We start from the raw sequence: 26,097 nt of genomic DNA, 5'->3' as shown, positions 1-26,097 counted from the left end.
GCTGATTGGCACATACACACACAAACGTAAACACACACATACACACATGTAGACCAGGCATTGTGTGTGTGTGTGTACTTTGCAAGTGAGTGTCCTCGGCGCGTCGTCTGTTTGCTTTACATTAATTGAGTTGGCAAAAGTATCCATAATTTCGAAGCGGCTGTCGCGGCTTTTGGCCATTATTGGAAACGAGGCCAGCGCTGGAGCCAGAGTTTGGTATTGTTCTTTCATAGGCTTTTGCCCGCTGGCTGCAGGCGTCGCGTTAATAATGTCGTTAAAGATCTTGCCTTTCAATCCGACGGGGCTCTTAATGCTTTTACTTACTTTACGCGACTCTTTTTCTCTCTCTCTCTCTCTGTCTCTCTGTTGGTCGCCCTGACATCGATTTTAAGGGTTTCGAAATGCACTTATGTGCGTTCCAAAGAGATTGGAATATTCCTTTTAATGCAACTGCCATTTCAGCTTTCGGTTTAATTATATATTTACTTATTTGTAAATTGCATTATATTCTCGACGTAGTTTAACATTTGCTTATTGTTCATGATGATATTTGTACTGATTGCTGAACTCTTGGTTTACGCTTTAATAATTACAATAAACTTTATAAATGAACACAATTATTAATTGGATGTTTACTAGTTGCAAGTTGACATTTAACACTTCAATTAATAATTTGTGATTGTAATTTTAATGATTAAATACCTCAGCAATGAATTGATGTAATTCCTTTTGTAGTAAAGATGGCTTTTGTCATTTGCAACACAATTTTGTAGAGTACATTTCATAACGCATTCATTTCTCGAGGAATTTTGCATACTTAATCAATAGCTGATATGAAAATTATGAGCAGCAGTTCAATCCATGGTAATATTCATATTTGTTGATGTTTGTTTTTGCTGTAATAAATGAAAAACAACAGAATGCTCCATATATGACAAGTGCGTAGTCAAGCATGGATATTTGGCCTGGCATTGGGACTACGACAACTAGGATTGGGATTGGAATTGAGCTGGTTTTTGAGGAGAAATGGATAGGAGAGGGGACGGAGACGGGGTCGCGCCCAAGACGACAAATTGAGCGAATGGATGACAATTTCGATTTGTGTCGTAAAAAGTGCAGTAAATGCGCTGCAAGATGCAAAAAACATCAAGCAAATGCCATAGCATCAGTTGGGATGGGCAATTGGAGCATAGCTAACTTCCCTCAAAAAAAAAAAAGAGAAAAAGAAAAGCAAGCAGTCATGGCATCCAAGGGAAACTTACAGAGAGAAAGGGAACAAGGGCGAGGAAAGACATCCATGTGCATAGATTTCTTGTATATACAAAGCATAAAAATTTTTGTAAAGTTTTGTTTTCATTTTATCTGCCATGTTTATTTATTTTTATTTGCTGCTCGTTGCCGCTGGTCGTCCTGTATCCCATCTCTCTCTGGTGTGCTTACGTCCTGGCCGCCTCCTCTCCCGTTATCCTCTGCTGCTCTGCTGTTTTAGTATTTCACTATCTTCAGCTATTTCTTATAGAATGTTTTTTATTTATTTTTTTTTTTTTGTTTTTGGTAGTTTTTGTTTGCCTTTGCTAGCGTCTCTCTTCACATTATGCTGCTTGCCCTTTTTGTTGGGTGTACACCGAGCAAATGAAAAATAAGCTTTCAAAACATTTTGTGCCATTTAAAGAACAACATTTTTGTTTTGTTTTTGTTTTTCTTATATTACAACTTGGTCTCCAAACTGCTGGACATTGTTGTAGTTCTTGGGTTCTCTTGTTCTGCTTGATATGTGTGTGAGTGTGTGTGTGTTTGAATGTGAAAATCGTTTGTTGTGTGTCCAATTTGATTTTTATACATTCTTTTTTTGTTGCTGTTGTTGCTGTTGCTTCTGCTGTCCAGTGTCATAGAAGAAATGAGTTTTTCTTTCCAGTTGATGTGTTTAATGGCGTTTGCTTTTACAACTTTCCTTTTGGTATCCTTTGAGCCACACATTTATGCTAATTTTTATGTGTCAACCAAATAGCTGCTAGCTGCTGAGCTCCTTGCCTCCTGCTGCTTAACAAAAATAAAGAAATGGTGGTCCTGCATAATGCGAAGAAGCTGAATCATCTTAACGTGCTGAAGATAACAGCAGCAGCATGAGCGGCATCAGCAGCTGCTGCTGTAGCTTTTAGTGTAATTAAAAGTGCAGTCTGCAAATCTGTGTTGCATGCAACGTTGTGTGGTTTAGTTGATGGCCTTTTTACTTATCCCTTAAAGCGCCGCACGCAGCTGACGACGATCCGTAAGAAACGAGAAAACGAGAGAGTAGAAGAAGAATCGTGCGAAAAGAGGCAGCAAAGTGAAAATGATTTAATTTGCCGCATTTTGCAATTAACTGTGAGTCCTTGAAATCGTACGCAGCAAACACTAATTGCATTTTTTCACGCCATTTTTGTCAGTGATAAAGGAATTTGCCAGGGCTGCAAATGAATCTCTACAATGGCAGCAGAGCTGAACCGACTAAAGCTGGCAGCAAAACTTAATTAAGCCAACGCCAACTACGCCTACGGATGGGAGGAGAGGAAAAGGCATAGCTGGCTATGGCAGCATCTTTAATAAAGCGTTGCGAATGCGCCAAGCCAAGTTGGCCGCAGGTAATGAAAATCCTGATGACAATTTTTAGTTGTTGCAATGAAAACATTTCAATTGCGGTTGCCAGGCGTCGACGCCTGGCGTTGTCCTTGCGGAAGTCGTTGCGCCTGATTGCCTGCCCGGGTCCGGCAAAGTCCAAAACAACAACATTGATAAGGAGTTGTAGAAGAAGAAGAAGCAGCAGGGCAACGATAATAACAACAGTTGCAGCTGCAACTGCTACAAGCAAAAACGGATGAAGTCAATTCAAGTAAATGCTTTTCTGCTTTTCTCTACTCCACTTCACTTCCCTTTCATTTTCCTGCTTCACTCTCTCTTTCTCTCTATATTGTCATCTTTTTTTTTCATGCCTCCTCTTTCTTTCTCATATATTCGCAACCATTGCAATTGTCATTATTGTTGCTACTGCTGCTGATGCTGCTTTGCTTGCTCATTGTTGTAATTGCAACGCATTCTACGTTGGTTGCAGCAGCTTTGTGTGGCCGCTGCTTGTGGCAGGTGACGCCATCGCGTTGCCACTGACAATCATCAGCATTTCCTGCCACCGGACCAGACACCGTAATGTACTTATGTTACCTCCAAGGCATTGCTCGGCAATTAAAAATTGCCTCAATTTAATTACTTTAATCTGACACATCTTTCAGATTTCTCTCGCTTCAAATTGAACGAGCTGTTATTAAAGTCCAATGATGTAGTAATAAATGTTTTGATGGAGTCAATAGAACTAAATTAATGTTGTTTAAGTTTCAGTTTCAGTTCATTTTCATTATTTTTATTTACAAGACTACAAAACCATAAAATTTGTATAAAATTAAATAAATTAAGGGAAAATTTACTTATTAATATTTAATTAAAAAAGAAATACATTAACAAAAACAACTTCAAAAAATAATAAATTCAAATTAATTTTTTATTGATATATTAATTTTCTGTGTAAGCGCTGAAGAAGTCGGTAATTTAAACTAAATAAGTTAATTTATTAATGATTTTTTTGAAAATAAATTAATTTTAATAATCTGTTTACTTTTTATTATGAATAAAAGCAAGTGAATTATTTGAAATATATTTTTTGTGTAAACGATTAAGGATTATGTGAGAAATTAAGATTAAATAAGAAAAATGTATCAACAAAATTGTATGTAAATAAATAAGTTTAAATTATAGATTTATTGATTTTGTATAACTAAAAAATGCGAATAAATATTTAAATAATCGCTTCTTTTATTTACAGAAAATTACACCAGAGTCAAGATGCGCTTTGCTTCTTCGTTTTTTGAAATTGAAGCACTTTTGAGACTGTTTGCTCTGTGGATCGCGTTGGGGATTCAACGTTAGTTATCCTTACTTGCACACATCGCCTGTCAATGCTTCATTAGCTGTACTCGGCTAAAAAATGTGCTGCCAAAGCAGAATGTATGCAATCTCAGCATCTTGGCCCATTGCTTCAGGGCACAATTTTTCTTGCTCTCGGTGTCGGTCTCGGTATCGGTCTCGGTCTGCATGGGATGTTTGTTTGTTGGCTGCGTTGGTTGGTGCGTTAGTTTTGCTATGTGAAACTTGAATAAATAATGCCAATCTATCTTTGAGAGCAAACGGGCATCATGTGCTATGCGTGTGGCGTTGCCCTTAAAGCTGAACTGAATTTAGATTTTTAATTTTTTCAGCAGGAAGATTTTATTGTGTCTTTGATGTCATCAAGCATATTTGCATAGCGAGCATTATGTGCGTATTAAAAATAAAAAAACAATAAAAGGAGTCACGTTGCGAAGAAGTGTGAAAATGCTCATAAAATTCTCGTAACTAGAGCACAAACAAGAGAAGAGAAGGAAAAGGAGATAGAATGTTGGTATGGACCACGGTCATTGCAAATTAATGGCCTTCAAAGTGGTTAAGGAGAGGCAGCAGAAGCAGCAGCAGCAGAAAACGGAAGTAGAGCGCTAAGGGGTTCATTGAGCCCACAAAGAGCAGCAAATTTTATGAGTTTCCACGGTAAAATAAGAAATTTTGCACAAAATAATATTACGCCAGGACGAAGGAGCTGCAAGCAAGACAAGGGCAGACAGTGTGCAGACTTCAGACAGAGTGCGGAATACCGAGCTGCTGTCGAGATGCTGCTGCTGCTGCTGCTGCTGTTGATGCCGTTTTCCGTGTTGCCATTAAGTGCAAAAGGATTTTCATTCTTATGCGCATCCTGTGCATAATACAGTCGCATTGGCACACGCAAAACTCATTGGTATTGTGTGTGTGTGTGTGAGTATGTGCTCTTCATCTTTCTCTCTTTCTTGCTCCGTATAAGAGTGTGTGTGTATGTGCGTGCTTTGTAAGGATATGCCAATTTATTGCACACACGAGTGCATTAGAGTGCTGGCCTCGTCTTTCGTTCTCTCTCTATCTTTCTCTGTCTCTTTCTTATCCTTTCTGTTTGGGAAAGTTTTTGTGTTCATTTGGCGATTGTGACTGCTGCATGTCTGGCAGAAATTACTTAATCCTTGCGGTTTCTGGAGCAGCAAGTGCAGCAATCCCGCTCGCTCTCTCGCTCGGTCTCTATCTCCTTCGCCTCCTTTTTATGCCCAACTGGCACACATTAAAGCAATTGTAATTGGCATTTGTTGCTGTTGTTGTTGTTATTGTTGTTATGTAAGCAGCACTCGAAATTATTTGCCCACTCGCAGTTAAACCCTTTAAGCTGGACCAGAGCCCAGCTGTCCACATTGTCTGCATCAAATAGCCTTCGGCTCTCTCTCGCACGCTAGCAAACGCTCAACGATAGACGGCTGGGGTCCACAGGCCAGAGGCCATGTTGTTGGCGGGGTGATTGAGAGTGGTGAGAGGGTGTGCGGTGTGTGTGCCGGCAAACTGCCAACTGGCCGACTTACCGTTGCGTCGTCTTTAAATATTTGCGCCGACCAATGGTCGGGCATTGCTGCCGCAGCCGTTTTTATTACCCCAGGAGAGACGCGCTGAATCCTTTCAACAGCATGCGTCCTGTTTCCTGTTCGCGCTGCATTCCACCTCGGCTGCCTTGCCACACTGCTGCTGAGTTGCATTCACGTCGCAGATTACAAATAAATTATCGCTTAATAGTCTTTTTACTGGGCTAGCTATTTTCTGCACTTCTTGTTGGTCGTCGACTTCGCCTTCGTCTGCTGCAGCTGCTTCTTCTTCGCTCCCTGGGGCTAGCTTGCCGCCAGCTTTGATCCTTCATTTTTATATGAGTCTGTCGATGCACTTGATGCTGGTTTTTCCCACTAGTTGGCAGCGAGCAGTTGTGCAAATAATCTTTAAGCACTTTTAATATATAATTGCAGAAATCGAAATCTCTGAGTCAAGAATGAAATCAATATTGAATTGCAAAAGAGTTGCTCTGCTTTCTCTAGTATTTAAAACAAATATTAATATTAGAAAGAAATTGTAATACTTAAAACAAATAATAAATATTAATTTGGTTATTTGTGTTGTAAATTCACCTATTTTGAAATTTTTATTTCTACCATTTTTGATCCTTATTTTGCTCAGTGGCTTTATTCTGTTTAGCTGCGAACAGTTGTGCAAATAATTCGTTAGAATTTTTCATATATTATTGCAGAACTTGAAAGAAGGTGATGAAATTAATTTTGAAAAGGCAAATTCAAGTTTTTTTTTTTATTAATATTGTTAATTTCATTAAGTTTTGTTTGCACATCTGCTTTAGAATTACTTATTGATCATTCTTCTTTAGTATTTTTTCAGCTTAAACTTTTATCTTATTGCAACCCATTGTGGCAACGTTGCAATTTCAAAGCCGCTTGGTCTTATGCTGAGCTTCAGTCATTGAAGTGCAAAACGCGCTTAGTAATAATAAAGCAATATATTGGAAATTGAGTGCGTTGCCTGTCTATAGAGACTAAGCAGATGGTCAGTTGTGAAAGCTTTAAAGGAAACATTAAAAATGAAAATTTAAATACAATTTCAACCGCGTGGGCAGACGCAGACGCAGACACACCGTGTCAGGGGCTCAAGTCCTTGAAATGCAAACAAAAATCAATCTCGGGCTGTCAAGGGCTGTAATTGATATGCAATCGGAGTGTTTGGGGTTTGTGTGGCCAACTGGGGTGTGGAGTGAATTTATTCCGATGCGGTCACAAGAGGCGGCTACCAACTTTGGGCTGGGGCCATTAACACATGCCTCAACACACAGCGACACAGCAATAACACATACACTGTCGAATCGTTGCTGCGCGTTGCGCGTATTTTTTGCAGCCACAAACTTGCGTATGCAAAAAGGAATTGCAATTGAATTCATTGAATTCGATTTAAAATCGAAATGAAAACGAGATGGACGCATAGATGGACGAGGCCTCGGATGCTGATGCTCGACTAACGGATACCCGTTGGTGTCTTTACTCTCTGCTCATGGTGTGGCATGCAACCCTTTTTCCGTTTGCGTTTTTTTTTTCTGTTTAAATGCGAATGGCATATTTAACAGCACTTTTTGCGGTTGCGCTGCCTTGTGGCCAAAAGGGGCGCATGCCAATGCAACGATATTGACTGGGAGGGAAGTGAAACTAACGCCATGCTTGCATATTTATTGGTGACTTTTAATTGTATTGCATACTTACAGGCTATTTACACAGTTTGGCTTTTCGCGACTTAAGTTACAATATATATTATGTATATCGAGTGACATGCATATCCTGCATATCAGCTGTAGTTTTTAATTCTTTTGTAAGTTGTAGTTGTTGTTGTTTTGTGTGTTTGTAAATTCTCACGTGCATTTCAGTTTGCTTAAAGCTAGAAAATGTATACAAACGAAAATCTAAAACAGAAAAGCATAAAGACAAACAAAAACCAAAAGCCCTAATGGCTGGTTGCAATCGCTGACGTCGCCGCCGTCGCTGCTGTCATTCCGGATGCCATTTTGTAGCGTGTCAACTTCCGTCCGCCATATTGAAATGTCAGTGGCAACAAGAGCCATTGTGTGCTGATGGCGGCTGCCGTTGCGGTTGCCGCTGCCAGCAGCAACTGAGCGCCGATCAGAGCGACACCTGCAGCAGCTGCAGCTGTAACGAGATAGATACAGCAAAGAGCGAGTGAGAGAGGGAAAAGCGCATTTTTATTTATTTGTATTGCAAATTGTCCAAATATGCGACCGCTGTCAGTGCATTGCGATAGGCATTTTATTTGTATTTATTTTTTTTTTATTTTTAATTAGCAGCAACCACAGCGTGCAACATGGCTGTAATTGCGGTCGAGTGCACTCTCACCTGACTTGAATGATTTCTGGTTCTTCAGATCGATATCATCACGAAAGACCAGCGCCTGCAGACTCGTCTCGCGGGTTAATAGTGGATAACTCTCGATCTCGGCCACACAACGCAGATCCAACCCTAGTCGCATTGGAGAAGCAAGTTTTTGCTGCTGCTGTCGCTGCTGATGGAAACGCGGATCGTTGGCATAAAAGTTCAACTGCGATATGATGCGTCGCAGATTGTAATCGTGTGCTGCAATTGTGGTCTCCACAATGGGCTGCAGATCCGCAAGAGATGCCTAGTACAAGTCATAGCATCTTAGAAGGTACAAATGTAAACAAATTAGTTATTATTTCTCACCTTCACGCCATTTATATACCAGGTGATTGTGGTCAAGAGGCTGGAGAAGTCAGTGCTGCAATTGACCTGGACGAAATCATCGAAGCGGTACATGGAGTGAAAGCTGCTGATGAGTGGATTGTTTTGAGGCAACGCTGGAATTTAAGCAAAGATAAACATACTTTATAACTTTCGATTTAAGAATGTTTTCAATCTATTTGATATTCTGTGACTGCACATTAATTGATAAAGAACGCACGTAAAAGACTCTAAAAGATGCAGAAACTGTTCAGAGCATGCGTATCCTGTGTGTATGCTTCCGTGACATTTCTCTGGCTAATATTAAATGTGCATTAAACATGCAAATTGTGCACCTTGTAGCTGTTGCTGTTGTTGTTGTTGTTGCTGTTGCCTCTGCAGCGTCTGTTGCCCGTGTTGTGTGCTTGTATGAACCCAGCGCATTCCTTGCTCTGTTGCTGTTTCTGTTGTTTATTTTACAACTTCTCTATTTGCTTTTGATAAATTTTTAAAAATATTTCAGCAACAGCAACAGCAGCGGCAACGGCAACGGCAGCGGCAGCAAGCCCCCATGTACGCAACGTATCTACAAGATATTTATTTTATATCAGCGGAAAAATAGATGATCATAAAACACATGCAGAGAGTGAGACAGAGAGTGAGAGAGCGAGCGCAGGACATGCTGAAGCATCCTGCTGTGTGTGCGAGTGTATGTGCGAGTGTGTGTGTGGGCAAAAGTAAAAGCGAAAATAAAAAAGAAGAAAAACGAGCACACATACATATGTACATACATCGATGCAGAGAACAAGGCATGGAATGGAAAAGGAGGAAGGGAGGTAGGGACAGAGACGAAGAAGACACGAGGCACTCGGCAGCGGAGCTTTTCATTTTAGCGATATCCTTTTTAAGCATAAAGTGCTGCCGTAAATCACAGAGGCGCACACCAATACACCCACACACATACAGACAGACACACAGCATACACTTATACACACTCATACACTCGCACACCCGCAGACTCGAGGCAAGCAAGCGCGATTCCTGTTCGCTATTTTAGCGTCCTTGTTGTTGCCCAGCTCTCGCATACTGTGCGTCTGTATGAGTGTGTGCTTGTGTGTGTCTGTTCGTATGTGGCTAGGGATGCGAATCACATGCATCTCTTGGTTACATTTTATGAAAACGTTCAGCTTTAGCTGGGTTGCTCGCTTGCCGATTCTTTCGCGAATACATCCTGCTGGCGGACTGCTTATCCTGCCTGCCTTCTGCCTTCTGCCTGCTGCTTGCCTTGCCTGGCTGACTGTGCGTGTTTGCTGGCCGCTCAACGATGCACCAGCTACTTTGGCCCGCAGTCAGAGCCACATACACACAAATGTATATACGACAACATGCATATATGCAAACGATGCTGCTGCTGTTGCATGTTTCTTGCCGTTTCTTCCCATGTTGTTTACCATTAAAATATCACGGAAATTACACATTTTACTCGGTTTATGCTGTGCAGCACCGCAGCGGGGATTGCCAATGGATAGCGGCAAAATATTTGCATTACACACACACACACAAGCATACAGAGTATCTTTGGTGCAGTTTAATTTAAGACAAACAATTGAAATTATATAACATTACTTATACGCCCTGTGGGCGTGTTGGTGTATGTGTATGTGTGTGTGTTTGTGTGACTTACCCTCGACACTCATGTTGGCGGAGCGTGCGGTTAGCTTAAAGTGTGGCGCATCGCCGGACACTTCGCACCTGTAGACGCCCGATGATTTGACGCCCAATAAATTAAGCTCCACACGACACGAGGATTCATTGCATTCGTTGCTATCATCGATCAATTGCACTCCCTGCACCGGGAACTTTCGGAAAACGGTCTGCATTAGCGGCGCATATCTGTTCAACGGAGGTGGAACGTGGATGGTGGGATGGCGGATAAAGGATGAACAAATAGAGAAGAAGAGTTGTAGTCGTTGTAGTAGTAGTAGTAGTAGTAGTAGTAGAAAAAGGGTTAAGCATTGGTTTCCTTTGAGCGATGGCTAAATGGCCCGCAAATTGCGCCAGCTTTCATTTAGTGTCCTTTTTTTTTGTGTTGCTTTTTTGGAAAATGGTCAGCTGATAATCGGCCCCATAGGCTGGGGGGCTCTAAAAGCTTTTTCAAGCCATAAACGAATCGAGGCCAGGAAATGGAGATTTTCAGACAAGTGGCTTACATGCACTCAACCTCTGCTGACTTCACTCTGCGTTCGTATTTGTGTGTGTGTGTGTCTGTCTCTGTGATATGTCTGTGCTGAGCTCACTTGGGAGATTTCTTCAATTTGTTTTGTATTGTAGATTGTTGCTCATTAATCCCTCAAATACACATTGTATTGATGTGTATAAAAATCTACAACAAAAGTGTTCAAGTGGAAAAACTTGTCCCACAACGTAAAAAAAGAAAGCTCCAGCCACATAAATAAACAAGACCCCCATTATGGCTGGCAAATGATTGACTTTAAAATACCTTCTAAAGACTGCAAATAGAATGGGAAATTACTGCTCTTGACTGATACACAATATCAGCATACATTACGTACGCATTTAATTCACAGGGTATAAATGGCTACCCGAACAAAAAAACGTTGCCTACTTTTGTGGGCTGCTGTAGTGTTGATAAGTCGCTTTGTGCGCTACTTGTTAATAGCTGTTAGCCAGCCGTTTGTTGCTTGTCTTGGACCAAACGAGGCTTGGGCGGGGGCGTTGAGTACGAATTATTTGCGGCTTAGGCGGCGGCTGCTTTTGCTGCTCCTGCTGCTGCGGCAGCAAATCAACAAATTTGATAAGCAATATAAACGGCAGCTTGGCTGGCTCTCTCTCTTTCTTGTGTGTGTGAATGCGGCTCGTTACAAGGGATTTTGTGGCATCTATTATAGTCTTCTGGCTATGTGTGTGTGTGTGTGTTTTTTTTTGTGGCATTTAATGCCTCTTTTTCACTAGCCAGCATTAAGTTTTCTTATATTTGATGTGCAAAGCCTTGCAACAATTCACATTGTTGTAGATAAAACAACGATTTCTTTGGCATTTTATGGCAAAGACATTTCAAAATAATTCGATTTTAATTTATTTTACTAAATGAGGGATTATGCATTTGTTTTTTTCGTTTGCTGTTTTAAGTGGAGCTTGTAAAGTCTATCACTTTAAGAGTTTACTTCTGATCAGCTTAAAGTTCTGTTTAAATTTGTTTTGCATTTTCGAAATTGCAATTGGCTTTCAGTTGGCTTTCACGTGCTCTTGCTGTCTAATTAAAACTTGCACTAACTACACAAGCATACTCTGCCCTCTACTGACAGTTGTAGAGTCTCAGTTCTCTGTCTGACTTTTCGCACAGGGGTTGTAGCCAAACTCTTGAATGAGTGCGAGAGTGTGCGAATGTGTGTGTATGTGTGTGTGTGTGTGTGCAGTTCACCTAAGCGTCGCTGCTCATTCTCATTTTTTAATTAAGCAAAACGCGAAGCAGTCACTTGAGATTTTTCATTAAGTTGAAGCTTATTGCAGTGCAAATACTCGCATACTCGCAATGCATATGCCTCGCAACTTGTTAATGAAAATAATACGTATACGTAATGTTTTGCTTAAGTGATGATGACGAAGTCCATCGAGAGAGGGAGAGTCTGAGAGATTCACACATGAAGTGGTCGACTCTGTGGTCAAATGATCATTTAATAATCATTCAGAAGTTACCCATTTCTGAGCATGGTCATAACCAAATTACGGCTTTTTGGGCAATTAGTTGAACCTTTTGTTGTTGCTGCTGCTGCTGTTGTCGCCATGCCTGTCAACCGGCTGTCATCTGGGCTGCCTAACAACTGTGTGCCATAAATATTAAATGCCGCTTAGCAATCAAGTTTGAAATACGAGTCAGTCAGCAAGTGAGTATGTAAGTGAATGATGATGATGCGAGTGTGTGATGGCTGTAACAGAGCCGTAAAAGCAAACCCGTAGAACAAATCACCACACACACATACACACAAGCAGAGAGTGTTTTATACGAGTGTATGGAAGGACATTTAAATTAATTTACCGTAGCATAAACGAGAACCAACGCAAATTAATTTATTTAATAATTAATTAGGCAAGAAAGTCGCCTGACAATGAACATATTTATGTGCGGCAAATACGACCATGTGTGTGTGTATGTGTGTTCTGTGCTGGGCAACGACTGTTTATGACTACGGTGTGTTGAGAGTGAGAAAGAGAGAGAGAGAGAGAGAGAGAGAGGCCCCGGTTCCGGCGTACAAATTTCGTTGCATTTGACAGCTGCGCAACCTCGCGCAGCCTCGCAGCAAAAATAACAAAATAAATATCATAAATTATAAACGCAAACAAAAATAGAGAGAGAGAGAGAGAGAGAGAGAGAGAGGGGAGAGTTCAAATACACCCACAGCATTTGCTATGTGGGCGAGTACTTACCTAAAAAACTCGCTGTCGTTTTTGTACCACTTAACCGAATTTAACGTGTGACCACTTATGTCATAGCTGCAGGATAATGTCACGTTATCGCGAAAATCAACAATTTGTGGCACATTGATGTCAGTCACAAGTAGACACTGACTGCGTCGCATGGCTGCAGAAAGAGATAGAGAGAGAGAGAGAGGTGAAGTGAGCGTAAAGTTAGCTTCGGGTTTTGCTCGATAAAAAATGCCGTCAGATAAAAATGATTGAAAATGTCATAAAAAATGTTGTTGCACACAACAACATATGAAAACAATGCAAATGTTTTTTGTGTATAGTATTTTCACAGATTTAAATTTGTGTGCATGCGTATTATGCAATTCACTGGCCGGAGCAGAAAATCCTATGTTATTGTAAAATGATTAATTCGTTAGATAAACATATGTTATGTGGACTCGAAGTATTTATAACAATAAATACTACGTATAGGAATGCTCATTGCAGCTGTTCAAACAGGTGAATGAGATGGAGTAGGAGATTGTCAGTTGATTAAATAAGCTTGAATTTGGTATTTAATTATTCTAAATAATGTGCTGAAATAAATGGAATAGTTATAGAATTGAAATTGAGCAAAAATTCAATGTATTTCTATCATTTTAAAGCTAAATAACCCAACCACTCTTAAACCTTTTATGTAATTATTCCCTACATAAGTAAGTTAAAGTTGAAGCTAAAGCACATAAATACGAGAAGACCGACGACAAATTAACATAAATGGAATTAAAGAAACTGCGAGAAATAAGCGAGAGAAGAAGGGACAAATGAAATGGGACGCTGAGACAATTTGCAGCACAAAAACTGACGCACAACTCTTAATTGAATGAACTTGTAAAAATGCTGAACATCTAAATGACACAGCAACAACTTCAGTTGCTAAACGTTTTCCCCAACAACAACAACAATAACGACAACAACACGAGAAAAACCGCGCGTGGGTTTTTTCAAATTTGCAGAACGTTTTTAAGTGCAAGCAGACAGACGAAATGGAAAAGGAAATGCCAGAAAAAAGTGGTTAATATCATTAGCTGCATTTGCGTTTTTTTTTCTTGCTGCTGCTGTTGCTGCTGCTGAAGTGGGCCAACTGTTTATTGCACTAAATGCCAAATGCGTCGCTTGCAGTGTCTGCTTGTCTGTTTTTGTTGGTTTGTTGTGCGAAAGTTGTGTGAAATTTCCATAATCTTGGCCATGTCGTTGCAGTTGGCAAAATCGGAGTGCCGTGCAACATGATAAGCAACAATTTAAGGCAAGCTTTCGAAAGTGAACAGCGAATGCAGCAAGGAACGAAGACGACAAGTTGCGAGATGTTGTCTGCATAATTTTTGCTGCTCTACTCTAGCGCGTGGTCGTCGTCGTCGTCGAGTCTTTGTTGGCGTTGCAAATGGCATTAGACAGCAACAGCAGCGGCAGCAACAAGCAGCACTCACTGAATTTAATTTGTTGCACTTTACAGTTGAAATAACTTGAGGTGTGTGGCAGGCGAGAAAAGTTCGTTCGTTCGTTTGTTGGTTTTGCTTTTGTGGTAAAAAACATGGAAAATTTGCAACAAATATTCCGCAAAATTAATGCATTGCCAAAGACTGTGTGATGATTACCTTGTGGCAGCATATGCAAATAGCTCTCGCGACAGATTGTAGACTGTAGAAATCGGAGCTTTTGTTTTCAGCCTGCGGCATTGTCAATGACAGCAACAGCAACATCAGCAGAAGCATCAAAAGCAACAACAAAAAATTGCAAACTTGTTTAAAGTTTCAATAGATAAACAAACAAAAGTGCCTGGCAGGCAAAACGAGGCGAGGCAAAGCTCCTCTCTTTCCCCTCGAGACAAGTCTTGCATCTTGCACACACAGAGAGCGCATTGCCTGAGTCTGAGTTTGAGTTTGACATGAGTCTTTTCAAGCATGTCAAAGCTGCCGACTAGCAGTTACATAGAACAACAAACATTCTCTCCGACAACAACAACACTAACAACAACAATGACAATGGCAAACACATTTGCAAATGGCAGCGGCAACCGCAGCTTAATGACAGCCTCAGAGCATAGAGCACAGACAAAAAGGCAAACACAGAGCTGGAGAAAGTGAGGATGGGGGAACAAAGCATTGGGAAAAGTTCACCTGCACAGCAAAAGGCATGACAGCTGTATCTGTGACCAAGCAGCAAACTGAATGTCTATCTGTGTGGGTGTTTCTGTCTGTGTCGGTGTATATGTAAATAATAAAAATAAGTACATAAAATACACAGCAGCAGCAGCAGCAGTAGCAGAGGCAACTTTTTTGCACGGCAATCAACGCACTTGAGCAAAAGTTTCTGCCTAACAACGAGCAAAGAACGACGACAACTCCAATGCCAATTCAAGACATCAATTTGGTTTGTCTGTCTGTGTGTAGGTATTACTTACTTATAAGTACGCCTACTTGTCTGATGCTTTGTCTGTTTGCTGCTTGTCTGAGATTGTTGCACAGCTGTTCGCTTGTGGTTAACAAGGTTGAAAGTTGCACGCAGTTGCCGTGAAAATGCCTAAAGAAAGTCAAGAGGCACTTTCTGTTTTCTGTTGTTTTTTTTGGACGATTTTTTGTGCTTCTCATTTTTGTGCTTAAGTCAGGCAGCCTAGTTTCTGGTCTTGACTGGATAATGCAAATTGTCTGGCCTGAAACTTACTTTGGCCTCTGATTCAGCATCGTTGCTGCCGCTGCAGCTTAGGCCAATTTAAATCTGGCTAGAAACATTCGCCGCTTACTGCTTACTGCTTACGATAAACGCCAGAGCAGACAAATCTGCTGAGGCCGAAGACGAAGAATAAAGAAATGCCAAGCATCTATAATTTGCATATAAATGCGACAACGCTTCCAGCTTCCAGTCCAAGCGGGCGGCAGTTTGTTTTCCTTTGCGTTGCTTTGATTTGCTTTAGTTTCGTTTATTTTTTTTTGTGCCGTTTTGTCGGTTTTCTCTGGGTTCAACTTGTGGCAGGCGAACACAAATAAAGATGCTAATCTCAGTAAAGCGTAGTTGCGCACCAACAACAAAAAAATTGAGCAGCTAAATGGCTCACACACAAAAAAAAAGGAAAAATAAAATAAAATAAAGAACGCAGAAAAAAAAATAGAAAAATAAAATAAATAGATGATGCTGCTGCTGTTCTTGTCTGGCAAAACTATGCGACGAGCGATGCTCGAACTGATGCTGAGATTCCTTAGCTGCTGATGCTATTGTTGTTTTTAGTTTGAATCCCATTTGGTATGCTGCAGCCCAGCCATAACAACAACTATGCAAAACATCGAAGTTTAAACTTGATTTTCCACATTGGCTGCGGCTTCTCGGCTGACGGCTGGCGTCTGGCGGCTTTGACTTTGGCTTTGGCTTAGTTGCATGCCACTTCTTTTTTGCGCCCCGCCCCTTTTAAACTGATGCGCAGTGTCTTCACATTAGTGTCAGTTTTGGCCACATGACAGCAGCAGGCAGCAGCAGGGAGCAGCAGACTTTCAGACGGTTGACAGTTGAACTCATCTGAAACTTAAACAAGCCACCCAAGCAGCCATATGTTTCGGCTACGGCAAGTAGGTGGAGTACATCATTTACTCTGCCACCCAAATCGCACACTTAATAAAATTGAAGACACTTGTAAAATAGGCAATTTGTTTAAATAAACTTTATGGCACTCGAAGCAAACGTTTCTGAGTGCCACACTGTCAGTCCGTCCATTCCCGTCCCGTCAGGCACTTGTAGCCAAATATTTATACTCTTGGCATGTCCTTGCCAGTAACTGTTGTCGCCTTCATCTTCATCTTCGTCTCGGTCTCAGTCTTGGGTTCGGTCTCAGCGTTCATATACTGTTTGCAGTAAATTTTAAAAGCGTCTATAAATTTTAGAAAAGTGCAAATAAAATATAGCGCAAGTTTTTATGCCTGTTGTGTGGGGTAAATCCTTTAAGGCGTACTCCAAAATGAAATTGTCACATTTATGTTTGCTTTATGTAAATTTTCATGCTTTTCCTTTTGACTTTTCTCCAAGAGATTCCGCCTCTCTTTTGTCAGACTCTGTTTAAATAATGTCAAAGAAGTTTATGCTGAAAAATTCTTTCTCAAACAATGTGTGAAAAATTAAGCAACATTTGTATGCCATAAAATTAATGTATAATACAAAAATAAACAGCCTAAAAAAAAAATGGAAATCTTTATCTGCCAAACCTGTTTCTGTTTCTTATTGAGCTTTGCAAGGATTAAAGAGAAGGCTGCCAAAGGATTGATAAATACAAGTATGAAGCAATCAATTTGTGCAAAATGTCTAAAAATAACTGTAAAACTATAGTACAAATATTTTATTATTTATTTTCTGTTGTGCAATCTTGAAATGGATTTTCATATTTGATTGTCTTCGTTTGTCAAATGGCACTTGAAAAGAAATAGATTTAAATGTTCAGTTGCTTCTGGTGCTGCTTGTCCTCTTACACTGTACTCATTTATATTTTCTCTTTTATTCTTGCTTTGCTTTCGTTTGCTGTCAGCTTCGTTATTCGTTGTAGAAGCTGAAAAATTGCACTTGGAAAGTGAAAGATGTTGGGGAAAACAGCAAGTGACACACACCGAAGTGCAATACGAAATCCAATTACTAATGCATTTTGCCCCAGTTGTCCTTAAATAGAATCCATTTTCATTTGCTTTAAACAAAAATTCAAAATAATTTTTGATAATTTCACTAAATATAAATAAATAAATATATGTATAATGTAATATCTACTCTCATGAAACGCTATTATTATGATTTCAATGTTACGATTTGAGTTTCGCATTTGTTGGCACTTATTGCTGTGGTTGGGCAATAATTGAAAGTGTATTTAAAAAACAATTTAGTGGCTCGAAATTTGCATAAATTTATGCGGTTTCTCTGTTAGCCATATTTACACACGCACACAGGCACCCAAACAAAAGGCAACAAACACATTTATTGCTATGCTAATTTTGAGTTTTGGGTCAGGACAGGACAGAACAGGACAAGGGGCAAGGCAACAACAAAAGCCAAGTGCACAAAAGCGCAAAGCGGAAACGGAAATGCCTAAATGACTTTTCATGGTGTCGCCGATGAACGGGGCACAGACTGAAGTCGGGGCCTCGACTTTTCTGTCCCCTTCGCTAACCCCTTTTCTCTCTGTCCCCTGTGTGGAGCGGGTGTTGTTGAGGCAACCGCAAAGTTGCCCACGTCGTCGACTTTGTCGTAAAAAGGTTGGCCAGCTTAAAGGGATTAAAAGCAAAAGGCAATAAAATGAAAAGTTTCAAATATTTTTATTATTATTGTTGGCCTCCCAGTTCCCAGTCCCAGCCAAAAGTGCTAGACTTTAAAGCCGTCTCCACAAACACACACACACAGACTTACTTACCCAACAGCATGTGGATGCCTAGCTGCAGCAACCAACGGGCATAATCCATGGTAGTGTGTCCTTACTCCTTAAAGCGTCTTGTTGCGCCGCCGCTTCCTGCCACCTAAGCCAACACTCTCACAAACTTTGGCTCTGGCATATTTTCGAGCGTGTCTATGCAAACGTTGAACATATTATTTTTGCACTACTCGTATATAGGCTCTTAGATTTATGCATATAGTTTCGCTGTCGACCAATGTCATTGACATGCTATTGGGACCCATGTGCGAATTGGCCAAATACTGGTAAGTGACGAGTCCTTGTTTCGAATAATACGTTATCCGCCGTCAACGATATTTTTTTTCCCTACTGTGTTTTAAGGTTATTAAATTTGAAAACTTTTTTGGCGTCAAAGTCTGGCGTCCAGTGCAACACACACCCACACACAAACTCTACACATCTATCTCATTCGCACACCCTCTTGTCTATTGCCTCGCTTGTGTCCGACTTTTAAAAAAGTTTCTCTTTGACTTTTTTATATCCTGCTAGCCAGTAATCGAGAGGTATATAACACATGCTTCGTTCAAGTAACTTTTAGTGAGTAATATTGAAATACTTAACTGATACTTTCGATCATTTTGTTGAGTAGTTGTAAATATTTTAATTAGGACTATAAATAAGGCTTCATGTTATTATTATAACTCGTTATTTATTAATATTGCATTCTCAAAACAAATTATAAAAAAAATTATTTTATGCAATTAATTGTTTTCTAATTATTAGACACTTTCAGTTATAGGGTATTTTTGAGTTCATTCCCTAAATTGGATTTCGTCTGCCTTTATTAAAGTTTTTTCTGTGTTTCTATATTTTCTGGCGGCCAGTGCATTTGTTTATTGTCATTGTCAGCGTTATTTAAACGTTGACAGTTTTGGACAAAAAAAAAGTAGAAAAAAACACAAAAAAATTGGTGTGGTAAAAATGAAAATGTAGCAGCCGGCAACTTTGTTGGCTCTGTTGTCCAGAGCTCAGGCGATTGTACATCTGCCAACTTCCATGGCCACGACTAGTTGCCGCTACCGCTGTCCAATGTTTCCCTATTGCACCCTCCCCCTGGCTATAGCGACAGCATCACAATGTGAGGCACAACGAAGCCTGTGGCGCTACGGGCTTTGTGGCATAAAGTCCTTTAATGCTCTAATCAAATTGTGGCTTCTTTTTGCGCTGACTTGCCGTCAACTTTAACTTGTTGTTATCGCTGTTGTTGTTCATATTGTTGTGGCTGTTGCTGTTCTTCTCGTTGTTGTTGTTGGCGTCTTTGTTGCTTTTGCTGTCGTCATTGTTTTGCTTTCATTGACGCGTTTATTAAAATTGCCGTAGCAAAGTTTCACAGCGGCAGAGCATTTTATTTTTAATAAGTGAGAGCAGTTTGAGCTGCTCTCTTACTTACTTAATTTTGTTTGCTGTCTACTAAAAATATTTGCCGAGGAATTTCCCCTGCCCGTTTATGTTCTTGTTTGTGGTTAGGCTAATTAAATTTTCAACGTTGCTTGGGTTAAAAATAAGCTGCTATAAACTCTTTTTGGAGCAAACAAATTAAGCACAACATAATTGCTGTAGAAAATTGATATTGATTATTTGCGGATGTGAGCTGATAAAATTAGATACTATTATCAACTAGCAGTTATTGATCTGGCAAGTAACTCGAGCACATGCAGCAAAGCACATTTGCATTGTCTCCTATCATTTAATGAATCCTAGGCGAATAAACATTTGTATTGTCTCTTGTATTTGCATTTGGCAATAAACAAACAATTCGACTCGGGCAACTCGGGCAATCTTAAATTGTCTATGCACACAATGCACAATTCAATTTGCTTTATTTTGAGTGCTCTCTCTTTCTCTCTCTCGCTATCTTTATCTATCTATCTCCCTTCTGAGCTGTCAATTAAGAAGATGTTGTTGCAAAAGAAGAAGCAGCGAAACCATTGACAGCCTGAGTGCAGTTTATTGAGCACACATTACGTATACGCAATGCTGGCTGCCAAATAGTAAGATTATATGGAACGAATAAATACGAAGCATAAAGTAGACACACAAACACCTCAATCTAAGTTAATTACTTAATGGCAATGTAATGCACTGGCATATAAATAATTAACAAACATTTCATTGACTGGCACTGACAACACACACACACGCACACACACAAAGACTCACTCACACACATATACATATTCGTCAGCATGCACAGACATGTTGACTCTCAAATCTACATTGAGCGCGTGGCACACTTTTGTTGCTGCCCTTTGAAATATTTATTTAGCATTCCTATGCAACAGTCTATATATTTTTGTTGTGATTGTTCTAGCTGCCTTTGCCAATTTTTTGTGTGTTTGTTATTTTTTTGTTTTTTATTTTCTGTTCTCTCTGGCAGCATTTGCATAAATGCATAATTTTACATTCAACGTTGTGTGTACATACACTCGCCTATATGTGTATTTTTAAATCGTTTGTATTTTTATTTATTTGCCATTTGGTGGCCTGACGCGTTTTAGTCGCGTCGCTTTTGTGTCGCAGCCTCCCGCCCGCACCGTACGCACGCACTATGTCACACAAAAGTTGGCGTCTAACTGACAAGCCATCGCCATCGCCACTGCCACTGCCAGCGTCGTCGTCGGCTGCTCTGGCTGGGAGTTGCAAGTCCATGTCCTGGATTCCGTCGTGCTGTTTCGTATTGCGCTCAAAGAGCTCAGTTTCATCGGCAACTCTTTGATTGCCGGCAACACTCTGATGCTGTGACTCAGCAGCTGATGCTGATGCTGCTGCCGCCGCAGCTCTGTCATCGTGTTCGTTTTCCGTTCGGCTCTCTTCGTGCCTCGCTCGTGCTTTTGAGCGAGACGAAGAGAACGTTGTCTACTTTTGGGCGCGCCTTGTTACTGTTTTGTGCTCTTGTAAAGAGATGCTGTGCAGTGCTCTGAGTATTTGTCGCTTTGTAGCGCTGTTAGTAAACATTGCTGTTAGATTAACAGCAAGTGGAGACTTTTTACAGTGACTTTACAGACATTTGGCTTGCTGTTTCCTACTTGATTTGACGGAAAGTCTGGTATATTTTGTAATCAGTGGTATATATTTTAAATGTTGTACTATATCAACATTTTAATATATCTATTAAATTTTATATTAAAACATATTTTAATTAATGTAGATTGCGAATTTTGAGTGTTTCTTTTTGTTCCAAATGGCTATATATAATATTTCAAATACAAAGGCATGAATTTAGTGAAAATTACTTAATTTTATAATAGCCCACAGACAAAATCTAATTTTGGCTTAATCAGTTTCTTTTTTTGTATTTTAAATCGACAATAATTGATCAGTTCGTGTTCGCTTTGAAGTCTTTAGTCTTCTTTTATGTCATGTTTGGTTGACTGTTGTTGTTTGCATTACATTTTCAGCATTGGAATAAACTGCAACATCAACTGGCAGCCGCTGTGGCAAAGGCCTTGTGCACCCAAGTATGCAATTGCAAAATCCTAAGGCATTCTCTGTCATTGTTGTTGTTGTTGGAGATGTTGTTGTGGGTGTTGTAGCTGTTGCTGTTGGTGGTAAAATCCTATTAGCCACATGCCTGTCTTCTTGTGCACTTCAGACAGCCCGGGCAACCAAATACACGAAATGCAATGCAACAAGCGGAAATGTATTTTTCGGCTGAGGCTGCAGGAAAAGATATTCAACTGCCAAGCCGCTTATCAAAAATAAAACGAAAATCCAACAAAAAACAAGTGGAGGAAAAACAATGATGGAATAAAAAAAAGTTAGTTCGCTGTTCGTACCGATTTCATTTATTGCGCCTGGCACACAAACTAAACAAACGTGCACAGCAAATCGCAACTAGTTACATATATACAAATATACTATAATTAGAGTAGCTTATCAAGTCACTCACAGAGATGTAGATGGACTGAACTGGCAACAATGGACATTGGACAATGGAACGTATCTCCGGTCAGTTTTATCTGACCTCTTGCACTTGACAGCGAAGCTGATTTCAATGCTTTTGTTTGCGGCTTCTTCTGGCGAGTTACCGACGCACTTGCAACAACAATGCATTCGTTTTACTATTTCGCTAGACGACAAGAAAAAGTCGATGAGCTTGAGCAGCTCGGTTGATTTCTACGATGTAAACGGGAAATTAATTAAGAGCTCAACTCGATTCTCTAAAAATAATGTAGATCCAGTTTGATTCGGTTATAGTTCTAGCAATTGCAAAGCACGAAAGGCGTTGTGAAATAGCTTGCTTGAAGTGTTCTTCAGGCATTCTTATGCTTGGTATCAGGCAAATAAATCAGCATATTCAAATAAAAACAAGTAAGAAAGATACATTCGAGTGTGCTCGACTGTGAGATACCCGCTATCCACTTTGAATAAAATCAAAATATTGTGGTATTTTTTCAAAATATACTAAATTGATTTGACACAAAAATACCAAAAATATACTAAAATGTATTTTTGGTATATTGATATGGTACTACATGGTACTACATTATATACTATAGAGTGCAAAACATACCAGATTGTCAGCCAAAGAAACTACAACACGTAGTAAGTGAGCGATTTTGACCATAAAAAAGTATTTCTTTAATGACTTCGACAATTTTTATCTGATGGCAACCAAATTTTCAGAAATCACGAAGATTATAATCATTATTGTATATGGCAAAGCTCTAGTTTTAAAATTACGCTTGTTATTCGATTTTTGTCAATTTGCGAAGGCGGAATTGGGCGTAGCAAAAACTTGATCTGCGTGCAAACATAACAAATGCTGTCGAATAATTATAGCTCTAGCTCTTATAGTCTCTGAGATCTAGGTGTTCATACGAACAGACGGACAGACAGACAAACGGATAGACGTACATGGTTAGATCGTCTCGGCTGTTGACGCTGATCAAGAATTAAATACTTTTTTGGGGTCAAAGATGCCTCCTTCTACCTGTTACATACATTTCCTGCCGACACAAAGTTATAATACCCTTCTACCCTATGGGTAGCGGGTATAAAAAAACAACAAATGTACGATTGTTTTGAAGTGAATAGTCTGGCAATCTGATAATCGTTTGAGGAATACCAATAAGATATGCGTAGTCAGCTATTTAAAGAGTGCGAGACAGATCGCGGAAAACAGATAATCGCGCAATTAGTTCTTGCTTTGATTACATAATCATAAAAGCATATCAACATGATGACGATCGTTGTAATGAGAGAGCGGAAGCTACTCAAGAATTCGTCCACTTTAATTAAAAGCTTTGCTGATGACATCGATCGCGCCTGCTCTGGTAGTATTATGAAATAAGCTTTAACAGCTAGACGCTCGTTGACTACTTAATGCTCTCTTGTGATATCTCTCTCTCTCTTGATAACTGGAAAACACTCAAAATAAAACGTAAACAGAGAAACAGAGAGAAACAGTTCTATCAGCATGACGCTTCAATTTATGGCGACGCTTCAAACATTTGAGCTTTCAGCCGGCTGAGTATAAAAGCAGCGTCACCAATGAGAGTAACCTTCAGTTCATTAAATGTTTGAGCACAGCGCAATTTAAGCAATTCAAGTTCATTTACAATGGATCGCTGGTTGAATCGTGTGGCTGTCGTGACGGGTTCCAGTTCTGGAATTGGCGCTGCTGTCTGCAAAGATTTGGTGGCCAAGGGCATGATTGTTGTAGGTCTGGCACGACGTGAGAATCGTTTGGAGGAACTGAAGTCTGAACTGCCAGTAGATCAGGCAGCTCGCTTCCATTTCCGCAAATGCGATGTGAGCGACGAACAGCAGGTGATCGATACTTTCGCCTGGGTGGATCAGACACTGGGTGGTGCCGATGTGTTGGTCAACAATGCAGGCAAACTGGCATACGTAACCATTCTTCAGGAGGGAAATAGCGAAGGTCTTCGTTCCACGCTGGACACCAATGTGCTGGGCGTGACTTGGTGCACGCGCCAAGCCTTCCAGTCAATGGAACGTCGCAAGATCAACGACGGTCATATTGTGATTGTGAATAGTATTGCCGGTCATGCGGTGCCTAATATCGGTGTTAGTCTGAATATGTATGCGCCTTCAAAGTATGCCATCACTGCATTGACTGAGGTGCTGCGACAAGAGCTGCAAGCCAAGGGAACTGCAATTAAGATCACTGTAAGTCACTTTACATTTATGATTGTACACAATTAAATTGTTAATTTAATTCTTTTGATTTGCCATACAGAGTATTAGCCCTGGCGCCGTCGATACGGAAATCTTTAACAAGGAATTGCTTCCAGACACTTTTGATTTTCCCATGTTGCGTTCCGAAGATATCGCCGACGCTATCTCATATTGTATTTCAACACCGCCAAATGTGCAAATTCACGAGCTGATCATAAAGCCTATTGGGGAGAAGGATTAAAATTATCCAGAAAGTTCTTTCGTTATATTAATGATTGAGCTCGAATTTATGTTATGCTTCATTTATGATTGAACTGTATGTTATGTAACCCAATTTTTATTGGTGCAAAATTGCTATGATTAAATTAAATGCCATATTTATCCTAAAAATTTGATTTAGGAAAGCTCATAATTTGATTTGATTTCTTTTTTCATCTTTATAGTGTAATGCAATGTTGACAATTTTATGTATTTATGTTTTTTCACTACAAATAATTGTCTAGATATTTATAAGAGACGACCACTGTGCTACGGAAATAAAAACAGATATTGGTTTGCAGATAATTTAAAATACTTCTTTTTGAAATTCACAGCAGATTGTACTTAATGTAAGGGAATTAAATTTAATAATTATAGCATAAAAATATATATTCAATTAAATGCTTGATTGCGGCTTGTCTGCAAACCGGATTATGAGAGAGAGGATTGTAAAAGAATAAATGCTGGCAAATGATTGAGCACTTATGCACAGAGACACACACATGTACAAAAAGCTTTTCCCTTTTGTATATACATATGTATATGTATATACATATACACACATTTGGTGTACTTGAGTATTAGCTAGTTCTTTTCTTGAACTTTGCAACTATTTAAAAATTGATTAAAATGTGGATAAGAATGTCAATGTTATGTGCCATGAACTGCAAATAAATAACCGCAAGTATTGCACTTCTGTACATACAAAAGTTCTCATTGTATGTGTGTGTGTGTCTCTGTGTTTGTGTGTTGTCTGCAACGCTTTTGCGACAAAGTTTCTGGCAAGCTGCAAATGCGACACGTGAGTTTTGCTGCAGCCGGTGCATGACTGAAGCAACTAATGGCACACACACAAACACAAATACTAAGAGGCCATTCACACACACACACAGGGACACGACACGTGTTTTGACTACAACAAATATGCTAAAAATGTTATGCCAAAAGCCAGCCAGCAGCAAACACGAAGAACAGTTGGGTTTTTGCATTTTACAGCGAGCGCGCCCAAAACGCCGCGAAGCTGCTAAACTTGGCACCGTTTGTTACCATTTGCGAGAATGTGCGCAAGTATTTTAAAAATGTATTTTTTAGCATGGCAGCTTTACATTTTGGGACACGTCGAACGTGCAAGCGAAGTCAACTCATGCCCAACTATGGCCAAAAACTTGCTAAGCGTTTGGCTTGCCAGCGCGAAATAAGTATGCTATGTATAGTTTTTTTTTTGCTGTTTGGTTTTTTTTTTTAGCATATCCCGCATATGTGCGCGGGTGCCACATTGTCTCCCAGCGGGTTAATGGAGTTACAGCAGAGCAGCTACTAAGCTCGTGTTGCTGCAGTTAGTGTCTTTGCTCAGCATGGCGAACGCGAACCCCAGACCCAAACCTCAACTGAACAGAGGAGCAGCTGAGATGCGCAGATAAACTTCAAAATGTGATCCCGCTTAAAATCGCATTTTCATTGCGTTTTTCGACTTTTGGCATTCGCTTATTTCGTTGATTTTATGAACTGCCGTTGCCGCCGCTTAACCTTTTTTTTTTGTTGTTGTTGGCGCTGCGGCTCATTATGCAGACGAGAGACGGAGCCAGAGCCAGATCT

The 26,097-nt window shown here is 40.0% G+C and overlaps 2 protein-coding genes across 2 annotated transcripts; one reads left to right on the top strand and one right to left on the bottom strand.

Annotated features, from left to right (window-relative positions):
- Window positions 1-7,175: 7,175 nt before the first annotated feature.
- On the bottom strand, window positions 7,176-20,686 carry LOC133838062 (uncharacterized). Its single transcript, XM_062269015.1, has 7 exons — window positions 20,529-20,686; window positions 18,064-18,411; window positions 12,651-12,804; window positions 9,889-10,097; window positions 8,208-8,341; window positions 7,863-8,145; window positions 7,176-7,658 (listed from the first exon to the last, which is right to left on the bottom strand). Exons 2-7 carry the CDS (start codon window positions 18,110-18,112, stop codon window positions 7,456-7,458), a joined length of 1,032 nt encoding a protein of 343 aa, XP_062124999.1. The 5' UTR covers window positions 18,113-18,411; window positions 20,529-20,686; the 3' UTR covers window positions 7,176-7,455.
- A 2,920-nt stretch (window positions 20,687-23,606) lies between these two features.
- Window positions 23,607-24,649, top strand: LOC133838600 (farnesol dehydrogenase-like). Its single transcript, XM_062269752.1, has 2 exons — window positions 23,607-24,234; window positions 24,305-24,649. The coding sequence occupies exons 1-2, from the start codon at window positions 23,665-23,667 to the stop codon at window positions 24,482-24,484; spliced, it is 750 nt and encodes a 249-aa protein (XP_062125736.1). The 5' UTR covers window positions 23,607-23,664; the 3' UTR covers window positions 24,485-24,649.
- The last annotated feature ends 1,448 nt before the right edge of the window (window positions 24,650-26,097 follow it).

The sequence above is a fragment of the Drosophila sulfurigaster genome, chromosome 2R, assembly GCF_023558435.1.
Source record: "Drosophila sulfurigaster albostrigata strain 15112-1811.04 chromosome 2R, ASM2355843v2, whole genome shotgun sequence".
NCBI classification, from domain to species: domain Eukaryota; kingdom Metazoa; phylum Arthropoda; class Insecta; order Diptera; family Drosophilidae; genus Drosophila; species Drosophila sulfurigaster.
This window is presented reverse-complemented; position numbering and strand designations above follow the sequence as displayed.